The sequence below is a fragment of the Haemorhous mexicanus genome, chromosome 3 (genome assembly GCF_027477595.1).
Source record: "Haemorhous mexicanus isolate bHaeMex1 chromosome 3, bHaeMex1.pri, whole genome shotgun sequence".
Classification (NCBI taxonomy): Eukaryota; Metazoa; Chordata; class Aves; order Passeriformes; family Fringillidae; genus Haemorhous; species Haemorhous mexicanus.
In genome coordinates this window covers 87,013,801-87,037,606 of record NC_082343.1, presented here as the reverse complement: position 1 = coordinate 87,037,606, position 23,806 = coordinate 87,013,801, and the positions used below count along the sequence as shown (strand labels likewise).

Sequence of the window (23,806 nt, the reverse complement as noted above, 5' to 3'; positions counted from 1 at the left end):
AATGTACAGTTAAGTAAAATAAATTACTTATCAGTATGACAGTGGTTCAGATTTTTGATTTTGATTCCACGTGTCCAGTGAGATACTGCTTTTCTTTCATTTAGTGTAACAGATGTTACTGTGAAGAAATTTGTCTGTCATTCTACTGCAAAAGGGCTTTCTCTTAACATTTTTATTATTCTACAGTAAAAACAAAATGGTCTTTCTGGAAGGGTGTTCCTTGAATGATTGATTTGTTGCCTTTCTGGTAATACCATTCTTGAATGTAGTGATTCATAGTGATTCATGTTTTTGTCCAGTTCTGTGTATTTAATGTGCATAATTTTTTACGCTGTATTATATAGACTGTTTAATGGAAATGTGAAAAAGATCCCTAGGACTATCATGAACTCTTTTAAAAGCTGTGGTTGTTATCATTCTTAGGCAGCGATGATAGTTGATCACATGTATGTGGATATACATGGCCTGCATGATCACTTGAAGTGCCAGGACTGTTACGAGTGTGGAAAGTACTCTATTTTTGTTATTTAATCTAGATGCAAGTGAAATTAGTAAAACTGTTCCGAGTTTGCTTTTTTAAAGTGATGTTTCAAAGTTACAGGCCTAACATGCAGAAATTGCACTAAGTATTTCTCTTACATGGGAATTCTTTCCTGATGTGGAGGAGGAGAAGTTTAGTGATTAGAAATTTGTGTCTGCAGCAGTTCCTGTGTTTTTTAATTGATAGTCACATCTGAAATATAAAGAATGGTAGGCAAACTCATTTGGACCTAAGGTAGGAGGCATGTTAAACATGTGGGAATGGAGAGTACTGTTGATCATTACCTTGGAGAAAAATTGCAGGGACTCTTGTTTTCTGACTCCTTCACTATTACTGAATTGCAAGGAAATTGTAATTTCTCTTTTCCAGCATGAAATTTAAAGTTTACCTATGTTTATGCAGTAGTAAATAGATAAACTTCAGAACATTTTCCAGAATAAGGGAGAAATGTATTATTCTTTCCTATCATTTATTTCAGTCTCCTGGTGATTACAGTAGTGATGCCGAGAACCAGTATTAAATTTCTTTTTTGAGGATCTCCTTTCTAAGGAATGTTGCCAGTCCCTAGCATTAGAGCTGTTCAGATATTTCAGTGCAGTCGTGGCAGGAATTTGCTCAATTTTCATTCCTATTTCTTGGCTACAGGTTTCGTAATAACAGTAAACAAAACTATGTGGTTACCTGTTAGCAGCAGTAGTATAAACTTCACAGTTGACTGCCAGAGGACTCCAGAAGACTGCTTTATTCTTCTTCCAGTTCACATGTAAAGATTTGTCTTCACCAAAGCAAGAGTTGTAGACTTAGTATTTTCTTAAAGGTAGCTGAGATTCTGGGGTGGTACAGAAACATGCAGCTTTTGTGTATTAGTGTAGAGTTACAGACCTACCTTTTGAAGTGGTGGTAAGCCCCTCCTCTCTTTTTTTGTTTCTCTTTTTAATCATACTGAGAAATCTCTGACTGGAATAATACAAATTAGGAGGGTAGAGTGTATACTACCTGAGTTTATATTCAGGTAGAACACATGAAGCATTTCTACCTGCAAGACTCTTCTCTTTATTTTTCCCTTTACAGTGAAATTTAATAATTAATAGTTGTAATTGTCTCTAACAAGTCTCTGGTGCTTTGTTTGTGATCTAATGGAGATTGTGATTAGCCTGAAAATGTGGGGAAGAGTTGTTTCAAGTATCATTGATCTTCTGTGTCTATATGAACTCCTGCTTTATGCTGTTGAATTTTTGTCTGGATTGCATCTGTCCCATCAATGTCCAGACAGATTCTGTTTCTTCTGTTTTTTTTGAGAATGGTTTTTTAAATGAGAAAGTGTGAAGTTTGTGACTTAAATTATTTGTTTATATATCCCAGTCCTTTGACCCATTCAGATTTTTTTCCAGGGCTGCACATATATCTTCTTAGACTTAAAGAATGTTCAGCTGTCCTGTCTAGTGGTTTTGAGAATAGGAAACCTTCTGAATGGAGTAACAGGTTATTTTCTATGAATGAAGCTCACTTGTTGAGAACTATTTCTCAACAAAGTAAAATTGAAAACATTTCTTACTATCTTATTTTTTTATACGTGCCAGACTAACTTGGGTGATAGGTGGCATGAAATATTAGGAAAGACAGGGTGCTTCTTAAAGTATGTAGAAAGATACTAAAAACAAACCTACTTTTTCTATTACTGCTCTATAACATATGTTGCAGTATGCTTGGGAGCACATTCTGAGGTAAAAGCCTGTGTCCCAGTCCTCTTCCACATCATCACCTCCTTAATTTTCAGACAGGATTCTAGGAGCCCAGGCTTGTCCTGAGCTTTCTGAAGTGTAAAGGATCTGTGCACAATTTTCTGGTTTTCATTGTGGAGGCATTTGGTATTTGGTAGTTTTTCCTAAGTAACTGCTACTCTATAAGTTTTCTCAAAGTGGGATATAGAAGCTTCTGGTGTAACTTGTCTTGTTTGGGATGCCTCATCCACTATTTTCTGGCTCCTGGATTTGGTAGTAAAGCACTACTGTTTCCTCAGAAAACTAGTGGGTTTTAGTGGAAAAAAAAATTAAATGAGAATGTTCCTAAAATAGATCCTTACACTCTTCTTTAAGTAAGTGTAAATAAAAAAGTAATAGTAATAACAAAAGTATTAACAACATTAATACGTGGTGGGATAGCAACCATCAAACCAACAGTTAGCAGATGTCATGCTTGCACAGATATGAGCCTATTTAGATATTTCAGTCTTTCCCTTCTTGTTTTAAACCAAAATAGATTATTTATTTTAATGGTTTCAACAGCAGCTTTGGCTTTTATTACTGTTGTTTCTGAAAGACTGTACATGTATTTTGGTGCAGTATCAGACTTCACGTAGTCTGTAGTTTTAGCTTTGTCTCATAATTGAGGAGTATCAAAGTGTTTCGTTGTAGCAGATCCTATAATATGAGAATAGCCACTGAACTTGCCACTTTTAAATATTGCTGTGTAAGAATATGAAGGTTTTTTGAATCATCTAATAATTTTCCCTCCTTCCTTCCCAGTAACAGGATCACCTGTTTCCAACCCCCTGCCATAGGAATGGACACCTTCCACTAGACCAAATTGCTCAAGGCCCCATCTAACCTGGCCTTGAACACTTCCAGAGTTGGTGCATCCACAACCCCCTTGAGCAACTTCTGCAAGTGCCTTACCACCCTCAGTGTCTATGGCTAGTGCTTTCTGACAAGTAACAAACACGGTAGCATAGCTTGTATTTTTTCAAAACTTAAAACCCTCTTATTTACAGAGGTGTAAAGGTGAATTTTTTTACTTTTTTACCTTACAGGTAAAAATACATAAGTTCTGTGAAATCTGCTTGCTCCATTAAGCAGGGAAGTCAAAATTAGTGTGCCTGAAGCGAAGGTTTCAGTGTTGCCTGAGTGTGCTTCACTTTGCTGCTCACTGGTGTTTGTTCCTTCAGTGGCTGAGCAGTCAGGGGTCAGGGCAGCAAGAGGACTTGGGGCACAGGACACTGTATACCTTCATGTGTGTGTGTTGCAAAGAAAGGAGTGGAAGAGTGTGCAGGATAGCTTAAGATTCTGCAGGAGGCTGAGAAACTGAACAAAGATGGAGCTGTTGTGGTGGAGGATATTGTAGAGATACCAGGAACAAATCTGGGTTTGGGGAAAAAGGAGAAATGTAATTCTCTTATCTTGGCAGTTCTAAAAGGCAGTTACATTGAAGGTGAGGGGAGCGCATATTTTTCTTTCTTTTGGCCCATGTTTTGACACTCACTTGGTTTCAGTTTGGAGGTTTTTTAAGGTAATGATAGTTTTACATAGACTGAAATCTGTCTAATGCTCTGTACTTACTTTCTATGAAAAAATTAAAGCAATAGTAGAATATTATTTTTCTTATTATATAAAATTAAATTTGTTGGCAGCTTTATCTTACACATTTAATTTTTAAAAGCACGTGTTCCTAACTTCTGTTTCTGTGTTCAGCAGCCTAGGATGCCTAATATTTTCAGGTTAAGATGACCTTAAGCTGTAATTAAGTCAGAATTGGTGTCTGAATGTCACGTTAGTGGGTGCGACTCCAATTTGGAAGCAGAGCTGCATGTACTCTCCACCACCCTGGAGACTTAACCACTTTCTTGCCAGAGAGATTGAACTTGCTCTATTCTGTCTTGCCAGGTTGGCACTTTGCCAAATTTCTGTTGAATTTGCTCATTGAAGGGTATCTGGTAGATGGAGGACAATGGCTTGGATGGCGGAGAGCATACAGCCTCTCTTTACCTGTGAGAAGAATAGGACGTTTCCTGTTCCATCTCTGCCTGGTGTTCTGTTAGGTCAGGCTAAGGTATATTACATAGCCTAGACTTTGTAATAGGTATTTTTGTGTAAGAGCAGCTTTATTCTGCCCAAGGAGACACAATTATTTTAAATAGCAGGTTATCTTCTGTGAAGAACAAGGTTATGGTGAAGGCTGAAGACTGGAGGGAATAAATTAACAGGCTGTGGTTTTTTCTTCCCACGTTGGTCAGCAGGCCTTTAAAAAGTTTTTGTTAACAGACAAGGGATCTAAGCACTGCATGAGGCAAGGAAACATTTCTGCATGTATGTCCCAGTAATTCCTATGAAAGAAGAATTTGGAGTGAAAGACTTTGGGGTATCTTTGAGTTAATCTTGAGTGATTATAGATAAAAAGCAGTGATGATTCAAAACTCTGTGTTAAGCTCTCCTGGCTTTTTGTTTGTTTTCAGACCATATGAGCTGGAGCAAAGTCTCCCTGCTCATATCTCTGTGAGATTTTGTTTATTTATTTTTATTAGAAGACTTACCACAACAATGTTTTAGGAATTAAAAATACCACAAATACTCTGCTGGTGTGGTTAAACATATTACTCTATGACATGATTAATAATATGTAATCTTAGAAATTTATGTCTGTAAGAAACAGCTGCAAAATATTTATTTTATGAGTATGTTTTTATTCAATGTCATACAGTTGTTTCATTTGTACTAAAATTCATTCTACTGATGTATTTTTATTAATGTCATAGGATATAATGTTGTATTTGTTTGACATGTACCATTTTTATGGTTCATTTAGCAAAATATGAGTATCCTGCTGGTGACAGAATTTAATACGGCAGTCTAACAGAAAGATTATTCAAGAGCCCATTAGATGAGAATTTGAACTATGCTGTAGATGTTAGGTTTCTTATTTACAATTGCCTTTGTAATTTGAGGCTCGCTTGTAGAAACATTTACTAGAGTTTGTTGTAATTTTATTTCTACTAAGGCTTACTGCTTAAGAAACAATTTAAGGATCCTTTACAACTGGGAGTAAACTTTGGGACTACGCTGACCCAGGTCATTGTGGTTGCATATACCTGGCTCTGGGACAGTAAAACTTCAGTGGAGATTTTATAGCTCTGCCATAAGGCAAGTATGTTGTAGCTGAATCTTTTCTTGATAAACACCACAAAAAACTATTTGTCATTGATAAAGTAAAAAGTTCTTTGTCATGCAGCAAAGCCTATGTTAGATGAAAAAGGCGCTGCTCATTAGATGGAAGAAGGACTCTGAAGACTCTGTGCCTTGTGGTAGAAAGAACTTATAGATGAAGGTAAGCAGGAGTTTCTTTGGATAGAAGTGGCTGAAACTCTGGCTGCAGGATGGTCACTTAACAAGTTTGTTTTGCTATAGCTGTCTTTGGAGTGCTGTTTCTTGAAAAGTAGTTTAATAACTAGGTTCAATTAGCAAGCTGGCATGTGTTATTTTATTAAAAATTAGTTGATCGCCCATCTTCATTTTTGTTGCTTTTATGAATAGTTACTGAGAAAATGTTTTTCATGGGATGTTAAAGTAATTTTTTAGCTTTTTAAAAAATAAAGCCTGCTAAGTGGATTTTAGTATACTGCGACATAGTTATCAGTTGTCAGTGCTCCTTAAACTCATTGCTGTTACGTCTGGAGAAGTTTGGTACTTCCAATTTAAGGATTTCCGTGATCTTAATGCAGTACTCTAGTTGCATTATTTCACACCTTGCTGCAGTGATGATTGCTAATTGAAAGGGATCTAAAGTAAATAGTGTATCTAGTCTGAGCAGAAGGCTGTTGCCTATATCTGTGTTACATTTCTCTGATTTTTTTTTTTTAAAGAGACATAATGTACATAGATTTTACCTGTATGTGGATTTGCAGTCATAGCAAGACCCTGTGTGTGGAGTAATACTGTATGGTCATGCAAGGAATTGTGCCTACAGTTGACAACACAGCTAGGCCCACTTCTAGGTGCTGCTCAGAGGGACAGAGCTGCTGCCCCTCCCAGCAACAGTGAGCTCCAGCTGTGCTGCAGTCAACACTGACACTTCCCTGGCTTCATGGCAGGTTGGCTGGAGGAACTGAATTGGCAGAAAACTAATCTTTGGGGTGGGGAGAAGTGTTGGTGGAGCTAGTCTGTTCCTTTTCAACCATATTAGAAAGCCACCTCAGCTGACTGCTGCCTTGTATGGATATGAAAGCTTGCCAGTGTCTCTAAGAATTGGAGAAAACTCCAGGTATTTAGCCTTTACAGAAGGGCAAATGCAAATATTTTTCTTGCCACATAGTTTAACTAACTCGTTCATCATTCTTTTCCTACTCAGTTATTTTCTGAAATGTGCTTTTTTCATGTGACCAAATATTTGAGGTTTTTTAATTGAGATTGTTGAGCATTTTCTTTGTATGCTTTCTTTGCTGTCTATTTCATGTGAATTTTGAGCAATTGACGTCATCAAAGAGGTGTCTTGCTCTTTTTTTTCTACTTTAGAATTTCTTCTTATGGAGGAAACATTTCTTGGGGAAGTGTTCAAGGCCAGGCTGGACAGGGCTCTGAGCGACCGGGTCTAGTTGAATGTCTCCCCCCTGCTCATGGCAGCAGGGCTGGCAATAGATGATTTTTAAGGTCCCTTCCAACCAATACCATTCTGTGATTCTTCTGTCCTGCGTATGCAAGTTAAGTTCTTGCAGAGATTGTGGAACCTTTCTGGACTTCTAATTTCTGTATGTTTTTATAAAGGGGGTAGTATCTATCTGACATAATCTATGAAACTTTACAGGATAAAACCAGAAGAATTAAATAGTACAATTTATTTTTTTTTCTTCTTCCTCTTGGTATATAAGATACAGTGCTTTATTTCAACCTGATGTTCCAATTTCTGCAGCAAACATGGCAACCTTCTCAAAGTGTCAGTTGCCTAATTTCCAGGTAGTTTGGCTAGGTTATTAATCTTATTCTGTATGTAACTGCCTTTCAGCACTTTCTAAAAATAGATTGCCATTTGTTTAGTGCTGCTGTATTCTCAGTTGCACAAGCTTAGGTTTTATGTGAAGATGGATCCCATGGTGCATAACAAAGTGTGCAAATGACATGCATAATATACTATAAGGTTTCATGCTGTGTTTTGCTCATCTTCTAAAACTATTCCAGTGTTCAGAATTTGACATCATCTGTGATTAATGTAATATACTGATTTCTCACAGAAATTGTATTCTTGAGTTCTTGTTCAACTGCCATCTTCCTCAAAATGGCTTGTTGCTTTATATAATTTTTTCATATTTTGAGAGTGAATTGGCAGTTCAGAAATTGTTCTTAGGCTAACCTCACCTTTTATCCTCTATTTTTATCTATAAAATAGGGATTAACCTCTCTTTGACTTAGTTTTGTTGTTTTTAAGGAACATTTTCTTCCTAATTTCTGAATTTTTGGTATATCTCCAAGTCTAGCAATAGAGGTTTTAGGTAAGTAAAGAATATGTAATGCTAGAGATTAAAAAAATACTTTGTTTGTTTCTTCTTTTTTCCCCTGTTTATTGTTGGGTCCTGCTTTTGATATTACTCAAATTATTTTACTTGTGTGGAAAGTTTGAGTGGGAGTCAGACTTATTCCAATAGGGAAAAGAAGAAAAGTGACTGTCATACTTTTTTTTGAAAGTTTTTGTGATAGGGGTTCAGTTGCTTCAGGGGATAATTTGTACCTGTGAATAGTCACTGGTTTTACTTGACGGCTGGCTGGATTCAGATGGGTTGGAACATCCTGTTCAAGCCAGACCCAGTTAGAGCAGGTTGCTCGCGGATTTGTCCAGTCTCTATTGCCTCTCAGGTCAGTGTGGTCCACTTTTGAGCACTCACGTGGTAAAGAATAAGTTCTGTCTTTTGCAGACTAGCCTGTAGTTCACCAGGTCATCCTAGTTGCCCTTCTTGAAGGGCAATGATGTTTTTCCAGTCTTTGGGTACAACTGGCTGAAGTGTTCCTTAACCACATCTTCCTTGACAATGGGTGATACTGCATTCTCACACCTTCTGCTGATAGAGGTGAGGAACTGTGAAGTCGGAGGACAGAACTTAGCAGTGAAATCTGGGATGACAAAAAAATAGATCATACTCTTAATATTTTTCTTTCATGTCTTTTGTCGTTATGTTTCTGTCTCATTGAGCACAAAATGCCCACAATTTTCTGTAGCATTCCTTTTGTTGCTGGTGTAGACAAAGAAGGCCTCTTGAAGTAGTTCTGCATTGTTTTCTGATACTGTCATAAGGGTACCATCCTTGGGTGGGGTAAATACCTCTACACCTCTGTTGAGAGAATCAGTAGAAAAGGTGAAGAAGCATTAGTTGTCCATTGTGTGGTTATCACTGCTGTCTGACCAGATAAACTTTCAAAATCACAGAGAAAATGTTTAACATACTTCAAAGCTCTATCCTTTCATTCTCCTCTGTTACTTCTTGTTAATACTTAAAAAATGTTAAACAGTTCAGCAAATAATCAAACTTAGGCAGTTCTGTGTTCTTCAGCCCTGTCATCAGTGCAGTAACCTGCAAAGTAAGCAGCCCAATGTGCTTACAAGCCTTGAAAAAAACTCAGTCATTTACCAGAATATGCAGATGATTTCCATCTTTAAAGTACAGAATTTTCAAAAATGCTTTTGCTTTTCAGGGGCATGAACACTTTTGTCCAGGAATGAATGCTCTGTATTTATCATTTGTTTTCTGTGGACATCAAGTTCTTGGAAGGGTGTGGGTGTTTTTGTTAGCCAGCTAAGAGATTGAATTCCCTTCACGTGCAAAGGAATGTCTCTGCTTGATATCCATTACACTGGTATCATAGAACTTCATTATTAAACTCTCTGCTTCATGTAATATCTCAGCTACTGTGAGGTTGTGATTACTGCCTGTTACTGGAGGTGCTTTTGACTGATTGGGGTTTTTTTGCCTCTGTAGCTAATTTAGGGAGTGGAAAGTTAAAGCATCTTTGAAGCACTAGATATTTAAATCTCTGCCTATAAATGTAGATTAGGCTACAATTCCTTGTAATTCCTTGGAAATTTCCTTGGTATCCATAGTACTTATCATAGTTTCAGTTCCTGGATGGACCTTACCTCTGCTCTACTGTCACAGCTGCACTGTGTTAGTGTGGTTGGACAGGAGGAGGGACCTGATATGGTTGAAAAATAACTTTTCCCCTCCCCTGCTGCTCAAGGGGTTCTTGCCTGAATTAGTTTCCTTCCCCAGCTTTTCTGTCAGTGCTGGCATGTGCAGGGTGCAGGACAGGAGCGAGAACTGGCAACTCTTAAGAAGAGTGAGGGGCCTGTAAAACTGTTCATATAGTGCTGCTTCAGACTGTGAAAATGCAACCTCACTGTGGTTACACAGTTGATATAGTAGAGCTGATGGTATCGAAGCTGGAAGATAAAAAGCTGTTTTGCATAGAAGCCTGTCTGGAAGAATAATGAAGCAATGGGGAAAGTAAACCAAAAAATATTTCTGTGTCAGAGTTTTATGAGTACTTGTATCCTCTTAACAATACATCTGATGACTCTAAATGAGCAACAGATTAGAAAGCTTAGAAGCATTCTTTTTCATTTATTTAAATATGAGTCTGGATGAAGGCAATGATTCTGAGTACATTTAAATTAATTTACATTTTCTGTGCAAGCACTGCAATATCTGATAAGTTGGTTGCAGTTGTGATGGTGTAAGCATTTGTAAGATGAGGCTTGCAGTGTTTCTTTACCAGCAACTGGGGAAAAAGAATGTAAACTTCAGGTCTTCCTGAAAAAGCATCTGGGTCCTGAAACTAACCTTTGTTTGACCTAGATTGTGTGTTTAGAATAGTTCTTGTACACACAGAAATAGATGAGATTTCAGGAGATGAAAGACTTAAGAAGGTTTCTATGTGTGCAAAAGAAACCTTTAAGTCTCTGCTGTTGTGTTCTGGGGGGTGGTAGGGAGTTATTCTGGCAAACCAGTGATATATATGAAAAGGTTACTTTCCTAGAAAAGTTGATCTTTATGTGGACAGCAAATGCATCTGGCTCCTTTGTTGAGTTGATCTGAGAGAATCATACAACTGTTAGGTGTGAAAATGATCTTAAAGAGCATCTAGTTCCAGTGCCCTTTCTGTGGACAAGGATACCATTCACTAGATCAGGTTGCTCAGGGCCCCATCCAGCCTGGCCTTGAACACTTCCAGGGTGGGCATCCACAGTCTCTCTGGGCAGCCTGTTCCAGTGTCTCACCACCCTCCCAGCAAAGTATGTCTTTGTAATACATCTAATCCAAACCTGCCCTCTTTCAGTTTAAAACCACTGCCCCTTGCCCCATCACTGTCTGTCCATATAAAAATCCCTCTCCCTCCTTTTTATAAGACACTTAAGGTACTGCAAGACTGCAGTAAGGTCCTTTTGAAGTCTTCTCCATGCTGAACAATCACAGCTCTCTCAGCCTGTCTTTGTAGGAGAGGTGCTCTCACCCTCTAATCATCTTTATATTCTTCCTCTGACCCACTCCCAACAGATCCATGTGTTTCTTGTATTGAGGATCTCAGAGCAGGATGCAGTATTCCAGGTGGGGTCTCACAAAGGCAGAGTTATCTCCCTCAACTTGCTGGCCACTCAGCTTTTTATGCAGCCCAGGATACAACTGGCCTTCTGGGCTATCTGTGAGCACTGTTGGCTCATATCCATCTTTTCATCCATGAGAACACCCAAGTGTTCTCCAAAGGGCTTCTCTCAGTGATTTCTTCTCCCAGTCTGTACTCATGTCTGGGATTTCCCCAGCTCGGGTGCAGTGCCTTGCTCCTGGGATTGTTGAATTTCAAGGGAAAGCCCACCTCTCAAGTTTGTCCAGGTCCCCCCTGGATGGCATCAGGTCCTTCTTCTGTGTCAGCTGCACCACTCAGCTTGGTGTCATCTACCAACTTGCTGAGGCTGCACTTGATCTCACCATGTCATTGATGAAGATGTGGAAGAGCACCAGTCCCAGGAGTCAGGAGAGACCTGAGGGATGCCACTCGTCACCAGCTGCCACCTGGACATTGGCTGTAGTTCGCTGGCTGCATCCATCCAGCCAATTCCTTACCCACTAAGTAGTCCATCCATGTCTTTCCAATTAGGACATAAGGACATCATGTGGAACCATATTAAAGGCTTTACAGAAGTGTAGGTAGATGGCATCTGTCAGTCTTTCCTTGTCGACCATTGCTGTCATTCATTCCATCATAGAAGGCCACCAGATTGGTTAGGCATGATTTGCCCTTAGTTAAGCTGTGCTGACTGCCTTGGGTCACATTCTTGTCTTGTATGTGCTATAGCCTTCTTATAGGAGGATCTGCTCCATGGTTTTCCCAGGCACAGAGGTGAGGCTCTCAATCCCCTGCAGCTCCTCACTGCTACCAAAATCTTGCCACACAAACCCAATCCAGCATCACATACAAAACAATAAAGCAATAGGGATGTTTTTCTAGTGAGTTGTAGTATAGATTGGTACAGAATGATTTGCCGTAGAGGCACAAGGTACGAGCCATGAGGAAAACGCATCTTCCAAGGTGATGTCTTTTGCTGGACACTAACACTAAATACTGTGTTTGTCACTTCTCATTTAGTGCTTTAGGCAGAATTTTAACTGATTCTTTTTTTTGCAACTGCAAAATTTTGCTCTTATTTCATGGATATTCACTATGAGGTTTTTCCTTCTATTTAGGTATTGCTTGAACTGTTGAATGACTGTAACTCCTGCTGAAGGAGTTTACGAAACAGTGTCCACACACAGTAATTTAAAGGTGTTGGTCTGCTTGCTGTCTTTTTCCTACAGGCATATTTTGCTTTCTAATCCAAAATATGATAATTGTGTTTTACACAAAAAGACTGTATGGAGATTTTTAACAGTCTGGCTTCAGGATGTGGTTAATAATGACATAAATGTCCTAATGCAACACACTATTTTTTCAGGAATTTTTTTAAATTGGCTTGTTAGAAATTGCATGTAACTGTTGTTTAAAAAAGCAGTGAAATGTGTCTGCTACATCTGTGTAACTTCTCTAGTTAAATTCCATGTACTTTCTTGGGCTCAGAGCTGATACCTCCCTTGGTGTAACAGCACCAAAGGGAGTTAGTAGTGCGAGGAAAAATGAGAGTGAAATCTGCCTCCAGCATGCTGCTTGTCTTAGGCAGAGGTAGAGGGATTACCTTCTTTTGACATAATATCTGAGGGTTAGCTCTGCTTTTTTGAATATTTTCACCTCTGGGAATGACTGTGCCTTGTTGATTGAAAAGACCTTGAACAGTGCACATAGTGAAAATTGCATCATTGGGGTTCCAAATTTAAGTCTTAGTACAAAGTAGTCAGCAGCTTAGCCTTAGTAACATTACTTGTTATCCCCTTAAAAAAATTTAAAATCCTATATGGAATCAGATACCAAGTGGCTGTTCAGATCAAGTAACTCAGGTGAACACTCTGGCTAACATGATGGTATACTTCTAGATTTACATTTTTGTACCAAGAGTGCTAGAGAGTGAAAATTGATCCAGAGTTGAATGAGCAGAACTAGGATACTGAAACATTTTCCATGGATGGCTGCACTGATCAGTAAATTCAGTGGATGAACTGTCAAATACAAAAATGCTTAATTAAAAGAAGAATTAAAGAAAATACTAAGAGTGTAAAATACTTTTAGCCAGCTTGGGAGAAATTTAAAGATATAGGAGGCTTACAGCATGCATGCTACTTGTTGAAGTAGATTTCAAAAGGCTCCCCAAATGCTTAATGCCTGGCTAAACAGCAGAGTAAGATATGGTATCTGAAATAAAACTTCATAGTTCTTGAATCAGATCTTTTATCTGTGTAATGAAAATAGAGAATAATAAAAAAGCTGGTGGATTTAACCTGTAATTATAATGAAGTGGGGAAAAAAATTGATTAATAACTCCCAACAGACATAAAAACTATTGTTAAGCATTTCTTCAAACTCAGCAGGAAAGTTTGAGGAGTGTCTGGAGGATCAGTAGACAACCTAATTCAAAAAGGTGGCTTTGGAGTATATAAGGTCATAGCTGAATAATGGAATTGCTTGCACTCACTTTGGCAACACTTAGAGAGCTCTTCATGCCAGAATGTTTCTTAATAAGGAATGTGACAGAGTGTACAACTCAAGATGAAGCATCAGTGGAAGGAATTGCAGTACATTGAGCAAACTGTGAACAAGGCAGCATGATCAAATGGCATTCATCCAAGTGTTGTAAGAGGAACTGGGGGATAAAGGAGCTAATGACTGCAGTGTGTTGCTTGTGGTTAGCATCATATTTCTGCTACAGGTAAGGAGGGTAGCTAGCGTGATATCAGCATTTTAAAAAGGCAGTGGCGGTATTTGAGGAACTTTACATCAGTGAGCTTTATAATTTCATGGAAATTTCCCTCTATAAAGTTATTTATCAAAGGCTTTGGGAGAGGCTGAATTACCTCTGAATAAAATGGAAAATTTTATAAGAAACAATTGGAAAGAGTTGGAAAAAGAGGGCAAAAAAAAGTTTGTTTTGTTAATAGGAGTAACCAGTTGAATTGCACAAGGATCTCTAACACTGGTGGACTGTTATAAGGAAAAGGGTATGATAGCCAGGTGACCAAGTTAGTAGATGTTTAAACTATACTTGGGTTAGTATAATGTCTAGCTATTTTTAAAAAAGTTGTAGATGCTCAGGTTTTGAGTTATGTGGGTTGAAATTGTACATGAAATTCTGTGTAGGTAAATGTCAAGTAATGTAAGCCACTGCGAAGTAAAAAAGGGGCATTTTTGTAAGTAACAATTGGCTCTGAAGTGCTTCTTAACCAATCATGAGTGAAACGTGGAATTATCTGGTACCTAAAGATGAATGCAGTTCTCCTTAGCAGTGAAAACAGCAAATCCACTGTAAAGATTTTCTAGGAAAGGAACAAAGAACAAAACAGAAACAACATTCTGCATCTGTAGAAATTCATGAGATGTATGCATTTTGAGTATTCCTCGTAGTGTGTGTGTCCTCATCTCAACAGGGTACAGTAGACTAGAAGAGGTTCAAAGAGAATCATCAATAGGGATTTAAAGGCTTGAAACAGCTTTCAATGTGAGGAAAAATTAAGCTGACTAATTTTTTTTCTTGTTCTTCCTGGGAAAGGAAGACCGTGGAAGAACACAACAGGAATCTATCTATGCAATCATGAGGGAATAGGGGAGGGTTACTTTTTACTGTCTTCCCGAGTACATGGACTGGAGAAGTAGAGTACTAAGAGCAAAAGGTGCCAGATTTAATCAGAGTCAAAAAAAGGAGATAGCCCTGTAATTAAGCTGAGGTACTTTCTGCTGCAAGATGTTGTCGAGTCTGTGTAGCAGTCTTGATTAAAAAGGAAGCAGGGAGAAATAAAAGGTAGGAAAAGCTGTTAAATACAAAAATATGTGTTTAACTTATTCACCCATGGCTCAGGAAGCCTGCAGTAGGTGCAAGTAGTTGGAAGCAGAAGTTGAATATGCAATAAATATTTCTGTGTGCATTGTTTATACTTTATCCTAGACATACATTGTTGGTTGTGATTTTCTTACTCTTTTCTATCAGAGTATATCAGTATCATTCGTTATTTCTAAATGCACTTTCAACTATGTAAAGACAAATGCAGTAAGAAAAAACACACTTAAACCATAATCAAAGCAGCTGTATAGTTTGTCTCACACAGAATTTGTGTGAGACAGCTCTTAATTGCGGTATTTAGGGCCCAGGGAAAACAGCCTTGCTTTAATGAGTGGTGTCTCTGTGCTCTGGAACACCTTCACTTAAGAATACCCCATGCCATGATATTATATGAAAATCTCCATAAGGGTGGATATTGTAGTAGAGAGATCTGAAATTTTATGTAGTATGACAGAAAGTTTTTATTTAGTTGATGGTAACACTAAAATTTTAATTTGCATTGTATGTTAATTCAAGTTAGTGTCAGATGTTGAATTAAAAATCCAGCATATTAGGCTGGAATTGTTCAGACAGTTCAGAACTGCTGCTTTTATATGGAAAAATTCAGTATACATTTGGTTATTAGCCATGTAAATAATATACTTTAGGACCCTTTCTGTGTGTGCCATACAGTTCATATCAGAGAAACTACCCTTAAATTTATGGGTGTCAGTAAAGCAGTTGAAAATAGTTACTACACGACCTCAGGTCATAATTTTTAATAGCTTGCTAACTCACTGCTAAGAAGATGTTGACAGATACTTTTATTTATTTAGGGAAATAATAATCACCTTTGATGGACTTACTGATCAAATGATAGTTAAATACTGATGTCAATAAAATAAATACCGGGGGAAAATACATGCATCTGGTTTATTCCTCTAGTTTGTGTTGATTAATAACTCAGCTTGAAATCAAGACTTATCTTAACTTGTTCTCATTTCAGCTTTGGATAGATCACAGTCCAAGAGAGATGGAGGTTTTAAAAGTAATTGGAGCTTTGATCATGCAGAAGAAAGTGAAGGAGATGCAGAGAAAGAGTAAGGATTCTTTTATCTAGGCTATTGAAAGTATAAATATATATTTATCATTAAATACTTATTTTTTGTAATTTATGAATAAGAAACAATATATAATATTTTAAACTTTCATTGATTAAGAAAAATATTTCAAATAAGTTATTAATTTAAATAGTATTGCCAAATAGTAGTTCATTATAATGTAAACTTTATTGGGAAAATGGGGCTTACAACACAGGGGACAGTAGGTTTCACAAGCGTTGCAGTTGTCTTGGGAGCTTCTTTGTAAGTCTAAGGAATACAGACAAGCAATATGTGAACATGCAGAATAATGAAGTTGATAGGATATCCAAGCACCTTCAGCTTTTCCTTCCTTTAATGATGATGCTACTCAGAACTTGACAGTTATGGTTCAAGTACTGCAGTAGCTTTAGGCCTTCATCAAGTTAAACTGAGCTTAAAGATTCTAGGTTTTTCTTCCTCTGTGTTTATTCACTGAATGTAAGAGTTAAGGCTGGGGGTTTTTTTCCTTATAACTTAATCCTTGACTTGGTATGTTTGGATTTTGGCTAAAACTTTAATCCTGTGTGTATATTTTGAATGCATACTTTGTCCTTGTGACATTTTATTGTTACTAATATGTATTCTCAATTCCAAAAGGACTGATGAATTGTTAAAAGAACAAGTGTCATGCACAAAGAATTCATGTCGATTTTTTTGTTGTTCTTAGATATTTGGAGAGTAGAATCTGCAAATTTAAGAGGTATGCTGTGGTTCTCTAGTAAGAAGTTGCTGAATCCTGTGACTAAGTACAAAAATAATTCATATATGAATTTGTATAATCTAACATTCTGCCAAACACTATGGATTGGAAGGGAGGTAGGAAATAGGCATAACCACAGAGGCTATGCTGTAATCTTAATAAAACATTTAGAAATATGGAGTTTTAGTAATTAAAAAATGAATGCAGGAGTTCATTAAAGTGTGAGGTAAGCATTAAGAGCTCTTGTCAAAACAGAGCTATATTGGAAGTTAAAAGCACTTTTTAAAGGCTTCACAAACTAAGGGCATTTTAGTTTTATAAAATTAAGGTCGTGTTGTTCCCTAGCAACTTTGCATCCATTTGTAGTGCACACAAATATGTTCTAAGGGCAGTACGTACCATACAGTTATTATTTCCATTTTACTTGCCTTCAGAAATAAGTCACATTTGAAAACATAGCAGCTTTTCTTTCTACTAGTAATTTACTGCTGTTTTCCATCAGTCTCTAGCTGATGTTGATTTAAGAACATAGAATGAAAAATGTATAAGGTAATGATGCTAAAAATAAAAGTTAGAAAAATTATTATGAAACATAATCTTTATGTAATTGTATTAGATTTTAAGATTGTATGTCTGGGTGATTTTTCATTTCTTTCAGATATTCTCTACAATAAGCAGTTTTCCCATAGCTAGAATTGAATTTTTATTGCCTACTTAGATCATTTTTGATTTGCTTTTATGTCTGTGAATTATGCAGAATCGTATTCTGAAGTATAAATAGAAGAGTAGTTGAAAATTGATTTAAACTGGAGATCTTGTCTTCTTTACTTACCCATTCTCTGATACCATTTGAGGCAATTTCTTACTCCCTCCAAACTGCCACATGTTTTAAGCTGCCCACGTATTTACTTCTGGTAACACCTGGGTTTGTTTATCTTAAAGACATAGCGAGCTTTTAGCATTTTGAAATAATATGGATTTTTTGCTTTTTTGATGCTTTTTTATTTCATACAGCAAAACATTGACAGAGGGGAATCTTTAGAAAACAAATAACAGTGAATTTTCCTTCTTTTTATATTTCTAAATTTCCTTTACCCTTAGTAGAACATTTCAAAGATTAGCAGCTTTAATTCATGTAATTGTTCCAGAATAAAGCTTTGTGTCCCTTCCAGTATTTTGAGTATATTGTGTGCAGTAAGTAGGTATTTGCTATGGTGTGCTGATACTAACTACAATGTTTGACTCTTACATGGTTTCTTTGTGGAGAGAGCTGTGAGTCTGAAGCAAGCAGCTGGATGCATCTCCTGCTTGTTGTGGAGGCACTGGGGTTACAACGCCTGACTTTATCAGAGTTTTTAATGGCAGACACACAATAGGTTTGTTTTGAACTAGCCTAAGAATAACATCTCAGCACTTAAAGGAGTGGCTGTATTCTTGTATTACCCCATGAAACCTGTGCTAATGATGTTGGTCAGCACTGGATGCCTGCTTGGATGATCTTTTCTTCAGTGAGATGAACACAAAGGATGTGGTTAATGACCTCCTACCACAGCAATTTTTAGAACAGGTAGATTATTTTAAAAGAAGGGTGTCACTTAACTTACTTCGGACGTAGGTGAGATGAGTCATAATGGTTAAGATATCAAATAGTGCACACAAAAAAGACTAAAGAATATTTGTAAACTGGAGAAGGTTTGGAACAATACTGATCACCCAACACTATATAAATTTAAACTGATGCCAGAGTTGATAATCAGTGTGGAACAAGAGTTACAGAAATTGAGAATGGTAGTTAACAAGTATCTTATTCCAAAGTAAACACCTGCAGATAATAACTCCATCCATTTGAAAGAGTAAAAGGCACATTTTTGGTGTTCTAAAAGATTTGATCTACTCAGGATGGTAGCAAGTTGCTTGAGACTTTCCTTGCTTTTGGAAATCCCATAGGACATCTACCTTTATGGAGAACCACAGAAGAAAAGACCAATTGGTCAGCTGAGCACACCGAAACCTGTGTAGTCCACCACAGAATAAATGGTGGAAATGAAGCTGATCTTGTGTAGCAGAAGATATGAAAGGATGGCAGACTTAAGCAAACCTGGCCAGAGTAATATATTTGTGTGATTCATGAAATTAACATATTATAAGATGATTTCTGGTGTTACAGATGATTTTCTTGAACAGTCTTGGATAATTTATATTTACTACCTTTGTAATATCTGTGTAAATGTTTTTGAAATATATCAGTATGCTCCACAGTGGTTTTGTAAATGTATGGGGCCAGATTTCTTTTGGCTGTCATACTGTTTTCTTTATAGTCTAGCCTTCTGCCTTCCACTGAGATAACAGTAGCCTTAGCAAAAACAAGGAATACAAATAAATGGGCTTAATATATTTGCACCACAGTGTCTTTACTTAACTACAGTTTTCTTTCAAAAAACTTTATTTTTTGCCCCTTCCATTTAGAGGAATAAACCTCTTTTTTCCATTTGTTGACAAATGGAAAAGCATTGTACTGTGTAATATATTTACATTGGGCATTGTACTGTGTTATATATTTACATTGAGTTTTTTTCCACTGCTTATAAAATTTGTATTACTTTGTCCAAAAACCTTCCCATAGTTACATAGATGTTTTATACTTCTTTTTTGAGCCTGTTAGTAGGGCACTGTAGCCTTTAAATTGATGAAAACATTTTAAGTTACAGCTAATTTTAATAGAATGGCACCGTAAATGAGTTAATAATAATACTGCTACTTCTCTTGTGCCTCTGATAATGCAGCTTTTTTAGTGTGCTGCCTACCACTATGTAATTTAAAACAAAGTGCCCTCACAGGGTGCCGTGAGGGCAAATACGTCAGCCTGCTGGTTTTATATGTAATAGTTTTCAGAAAGAAATTCCAATTATGTTTGAAATGTGACTGGATCAGTTGATAGAAATGTGCTTGCAGCTTATTAGAGTGTAACCTCAATGGTCAGCAGAGGTTTAAAGTTTGGGTTCTCTGTAGATAATAGTGAAAACATAGCCTGTTAATCTCAGCTGTCTAACTAACTTTTGCATAGTTCTTAATGTTTTAAAACATCAAACAAATAGCAAGTGATTAGAGGTAAGTAAACAGAAATTTTTGCTTTCTTGTTCAGGGCCTAAATATGAATGTGTAATTATGAACTTCCCTTAAGAACTCTGTGTAGGTAAATTACTTCTATTTTTTCCCCCCAAATATTAGTAGACAGTTAGCATTCATTTGTTACAAAATTGTAAGGAACGTATTGAAAAATTAGAAATTATGTTCCAGTGCTAAAAGAACCAGGAAACCCACGGTTCACTGGTTAAAAGTGATAGAATGTGGAGACATCCTCCCAGCAAGACAACTGAGGTTTCATTTCAGGGATGTTAAAAATATTACTGACTGGTATGTTGGGGGAGTGGTGTAGTGTTTGTTTTGGGTTGCTTTTGGTTTTTTCCTGCCTGTATAAATTGCATCATTGAAGCAGGCAGCAGGAAGCATGTGATACATGAGCAAATAGACATAGCTTGGTTGCTATGTATTCTGCTCTCTGAAAAAACAGCCTTTCTGGTTCTGATGCATATGCTTCACATTCCTTAAGATCCAAAAGTATTGGTTCATTTAAAACTTCCAATTTGCTAATACTGCTCTAGTCATGTTGCATGGTAAGAGTTGCTCTTGTTCATTTTGATTTGAGCCTTGGCTCAGTTTTTGGTCATTTGCAATGTGTTAACTTTCTCTTACCTCCCCCCTCAATTGCCCTTGATTAAAATGGTTGCAGTATTGAAGCATGTTGAAATCCTAAAAGTATCGACACAGTACAAAGGTGTTTTGAAAATAGCCATCATTTTTGTATGAACTGAAGTTAAAGAACAAAAACATTTAGAGGTGAAATGATCTGACTAGGGCAGCCCTGTAGGCAAATGCCAGAGCTGCAGATACTGTAGGTTGCTGCTCATGTCTGTGCTGCAGTTTTGTTTATTTTTTAGGATGTGGAAAATTTCTGAAATGGTTAAACTCTCTGTCTACTGATAAATGTTTGAAAAGGCGCTATGAGCCTCCCTTGAAAGGATGATTTGTTCTGAAAGAGAATTGAAAAAAAAAGTTGCAGGATGTAAAAATTTTAATATCCATGGATAATCTGTACAGAAGTACAACTGTATTCTTTTGCCTTTGTTTGAAATTAGTGATGAATCTACTACGCTGTTTGTTTTATCTGTGAGCATCTAGAATCGTGGTGCTCTGTAAGTGAAAGGAAAATACAACAGTGCCACTGACTATGTGTTCACATTTACATCATTCTTCCCTTTTCAAAATCAACTGTATGCACAAGACTTATCTCCTGAAGTTTCAGAGTCTGTAGATCTCACCCAGCATTTTTATTTTATTTTTATTTGCTCTAGAGATATTTGTATTGCAGAAGTTGGAAGAATAAATTGTAACATGAAGGGAAGTATTGTGCATGGAAAAAGTTGTTAGGAACTTGAGGGATGGGGCACTGAGTAATTAGTTCATTTATATATGAAGAGCTAAAGTCACTGTATGTATTGCAAGCCAGCATGTCAAGCAGACACAGCTAAGAAAGCAGACACAGCTAAATTTTTTGCTCTTGTGTAGTTGTTCTCTTTTAACACCTGGCATAGCTGCTTTGATTTTAAGGAATTTCTGCCTGAGTGATCTTGATTAAAACTTTTCGAACCACGCAATTACAAGTTGGCTAAAAGTTGTAAATTTTTTTATCACAAGCATAGGAGTAACTTTACCAGGATTGATGAGATGGGATTGTCTGCAGGTTGCTCCTCCTGGAAGCAAGAATATGTTAGACTAATCTAGCTGCTGTCAGTATGAAGTGTGTGGTTGGGGTTTAAATTTAAATACTTAAGATTACTTGAGGATAACTGCCTGTTACTGAAAAGAATGGTTTTAAAGTGTCATGGAGTGGCTTCTTTTTTTTTTTTTCCTTTTTTTCTTTTTTTGATATTTTTCCCCGTTCTAATGGTTGGGGATTACGGATATTGGAAGTGCTAAAAATCCACATTTTAGTAAGCAGTAGAACCAAACTGAATATGTTCTTTTTAGGAACACATGCTTTGGTAGTAATTGCTGTTGGGTAAAATGTAGTTACATTAAGTTCTTCTCCTAAAGCACTATGAAGTCTGCAGTTTTAAACTACATACTTGAACATTGATAAGCATAAGCAAAGTAAGATGATGTTTTATCAGTTAATGAAGTTTTGGACTCAATTTATGCAGAGTGTAGAATCTTTTGTAGTGTCGATAATATTGTTGTAACCATATTGAAGGTTCAGTAGCATTGTCTGTTTTGAATTAATCCTTTTAGTTTTGCTTTTTGCAAAATAATTTGATGTATACTTTAAGTTCGGGTTCACATTATGCATCTGATCACTCTGTTGCTCATTTCATGTTCCTTTTTTATGCATATTTATACAATGTGTATATGATGCATTTAAATGTAGAGGGAAGGGGATAAAAAAGCCTTTTGCGTTTAAAATGTTTGTGTGTGCTCTGTTGGATTACAGTGTATGTGCTTTTCTCTCCCACACCTAGCGAGGCTAATCTGCTCAGTTTAGATGACAGTGATGGGTCTTTCAGTCCCAATGAAGAAAAAAAGGTAAATAATTGGTTTATCTCATGGTGAAAATGTATCTTTAAAGTTTTTTAGGTTCTTAAACAGCGTTGCATAGCCATGTGTCCAGTGTAAAGAAATGAAAGTTTTTGTTGTGTTTTAGGAACATGCTCAAGCTGTTTATGTGTCTACCCATAAAGTTTTTTTCCCCCTCTTGATCTCTATAGTATTCTGAAAAACATGAGCAAGAGTAACTAATTCTAAGTTTAGACAATTATCATAAATACTGTACTAAATATAAAATATATATTGTATTTTGTTTAGTAAGATGTTGTAGTATAGGTGTAGACAGTGTATATTTTCCATGAAATTTGGTATAAAAGCAGTTTGAAAATGAAGCCAAAGTAATATTTATATTAGTATTTTTGCATTAATTTTTTTCCTAACTTCTACACAATTATGCAATTATTTTAATATATGTGAATTCTGCTGTGACAGTCAGTTCGTTGTCGACCTGGAACTATCGGCGGCAGCAGCGATGCCATAAAAGCATATGCAAGGCGAGGCAAAGCTGGAGGTTTCAGACTTTTAAAAGGGAATGCAATCGGCCTCAACATGATGGGAAATAGCAAGAAACTGAGGTAATACATTTAATTTATGTGTCCTTGCTTTGATCATTGATACAAATCAATACACGATAAACAGAACTTCTAGTCCATTTACATTGTGTGCTGTGCGTTTTAAGAAGCTGTACTGTACTGTGCTTCTGAGTAAAGAGGGAAACCTAGATTGTTAGGGTTTTTTCTCTTACAAAATATTTAATACCACATTAGTGAAGTACGAGAAGACTGTTAAAATGGATTTACAGCATTCAGTGGCATATTTGTTAGTACCTCACCCATGTTACCTGCATGTGTTATTGTTCCCTCTGAACACTGAGAGCAGGTAGGGAAAATAGTTTTTACATCCCCATCCAGATTCGCTTCTTTCTGTGATTCTGAATTGCCAAGGTTGACTCAGGATGTGTTTTCTGGTTTTCTTACTGCAAGATAGAGTTTGATATTGGATTCACAGACTTTTTTTTTTAAAGGATTCAGCAAATAGCCATACTTGCATAGGATAGCTTGAGACTGTCACTTGCATTTAGAGCGGGCAGGAACAGTTTTTAAGTGTTCACTGTTGTACTTGCTTGTTACTATTGTCCCTAGCTTGTAAGAGACTGCTGTCTTTATTTAGTATATAATAAAAAGTGATATATTCACCTAACTTTCTCAGGGAGTTTCATGTTGCTAAACTTTAAAAGTTGGTAACCTTTGCAGGAAGGAAAAGTTTGTAAGATACCCAGCTACAGATGGGCTGGTCATCAAATATCCAATGTATATGTAGCTACATGAGGGATGTCCTTGTCTTCATTTGTGTGGTTTATCATCATCTGGAAACTAAACTCTGAATAAGCTGCTTCCCTTGTTGCCACCTCCAGTAAGAGAGGGACAGAGGCAGAGACTGTGGGTTGAGATAAGCAGACAGCAGTGGAGTAAGAAATGCACAGTGACAGCAGCAATATTAATAACAAAGGCGTACAAAAATAAAGGAAGGTGCTTTATGCACTTAGTTCCATGTGGC

At 36.9% G+C, this 23,806-nt stretch overlaps 1 protein-coding gene across 6 annotated transcripts in view; it reads left to right on the top strand.

Moving 5' to 3' along the window:
• Positions 1–23,806, top strand: part of SENP6 (SUMO specific peptidase 6) — a 71,705-nt gene that overhangs the window by 2,575 nt on the left and 45,324 nt on the right. For 2 of the 6 annotated variants that reach the window (XM_059842595.1, XM_059842590.1), the window contains exons 2-4: positions 15,753–15,846; positions 22,165–22,228; positions 22,682–22,824. The exons of 3 other annotated variants lie outside the window; for them this stretch is intronic. In XM_059842595.1, the coding sequence (XP_059698578.1) occupies positions 15,753–15,846; positions 22,165–22,228; positions 22,682–22,824 (301 nt within the window). The remainder of the gene's footprint in view (positions 1–15,752; positions 15,847–22,164; positions 22,229–22,681; positions 22,825–23,806) is intronic. One more of the 6 variants, XM_059842591.1, reaches the window with a different exon arrangement.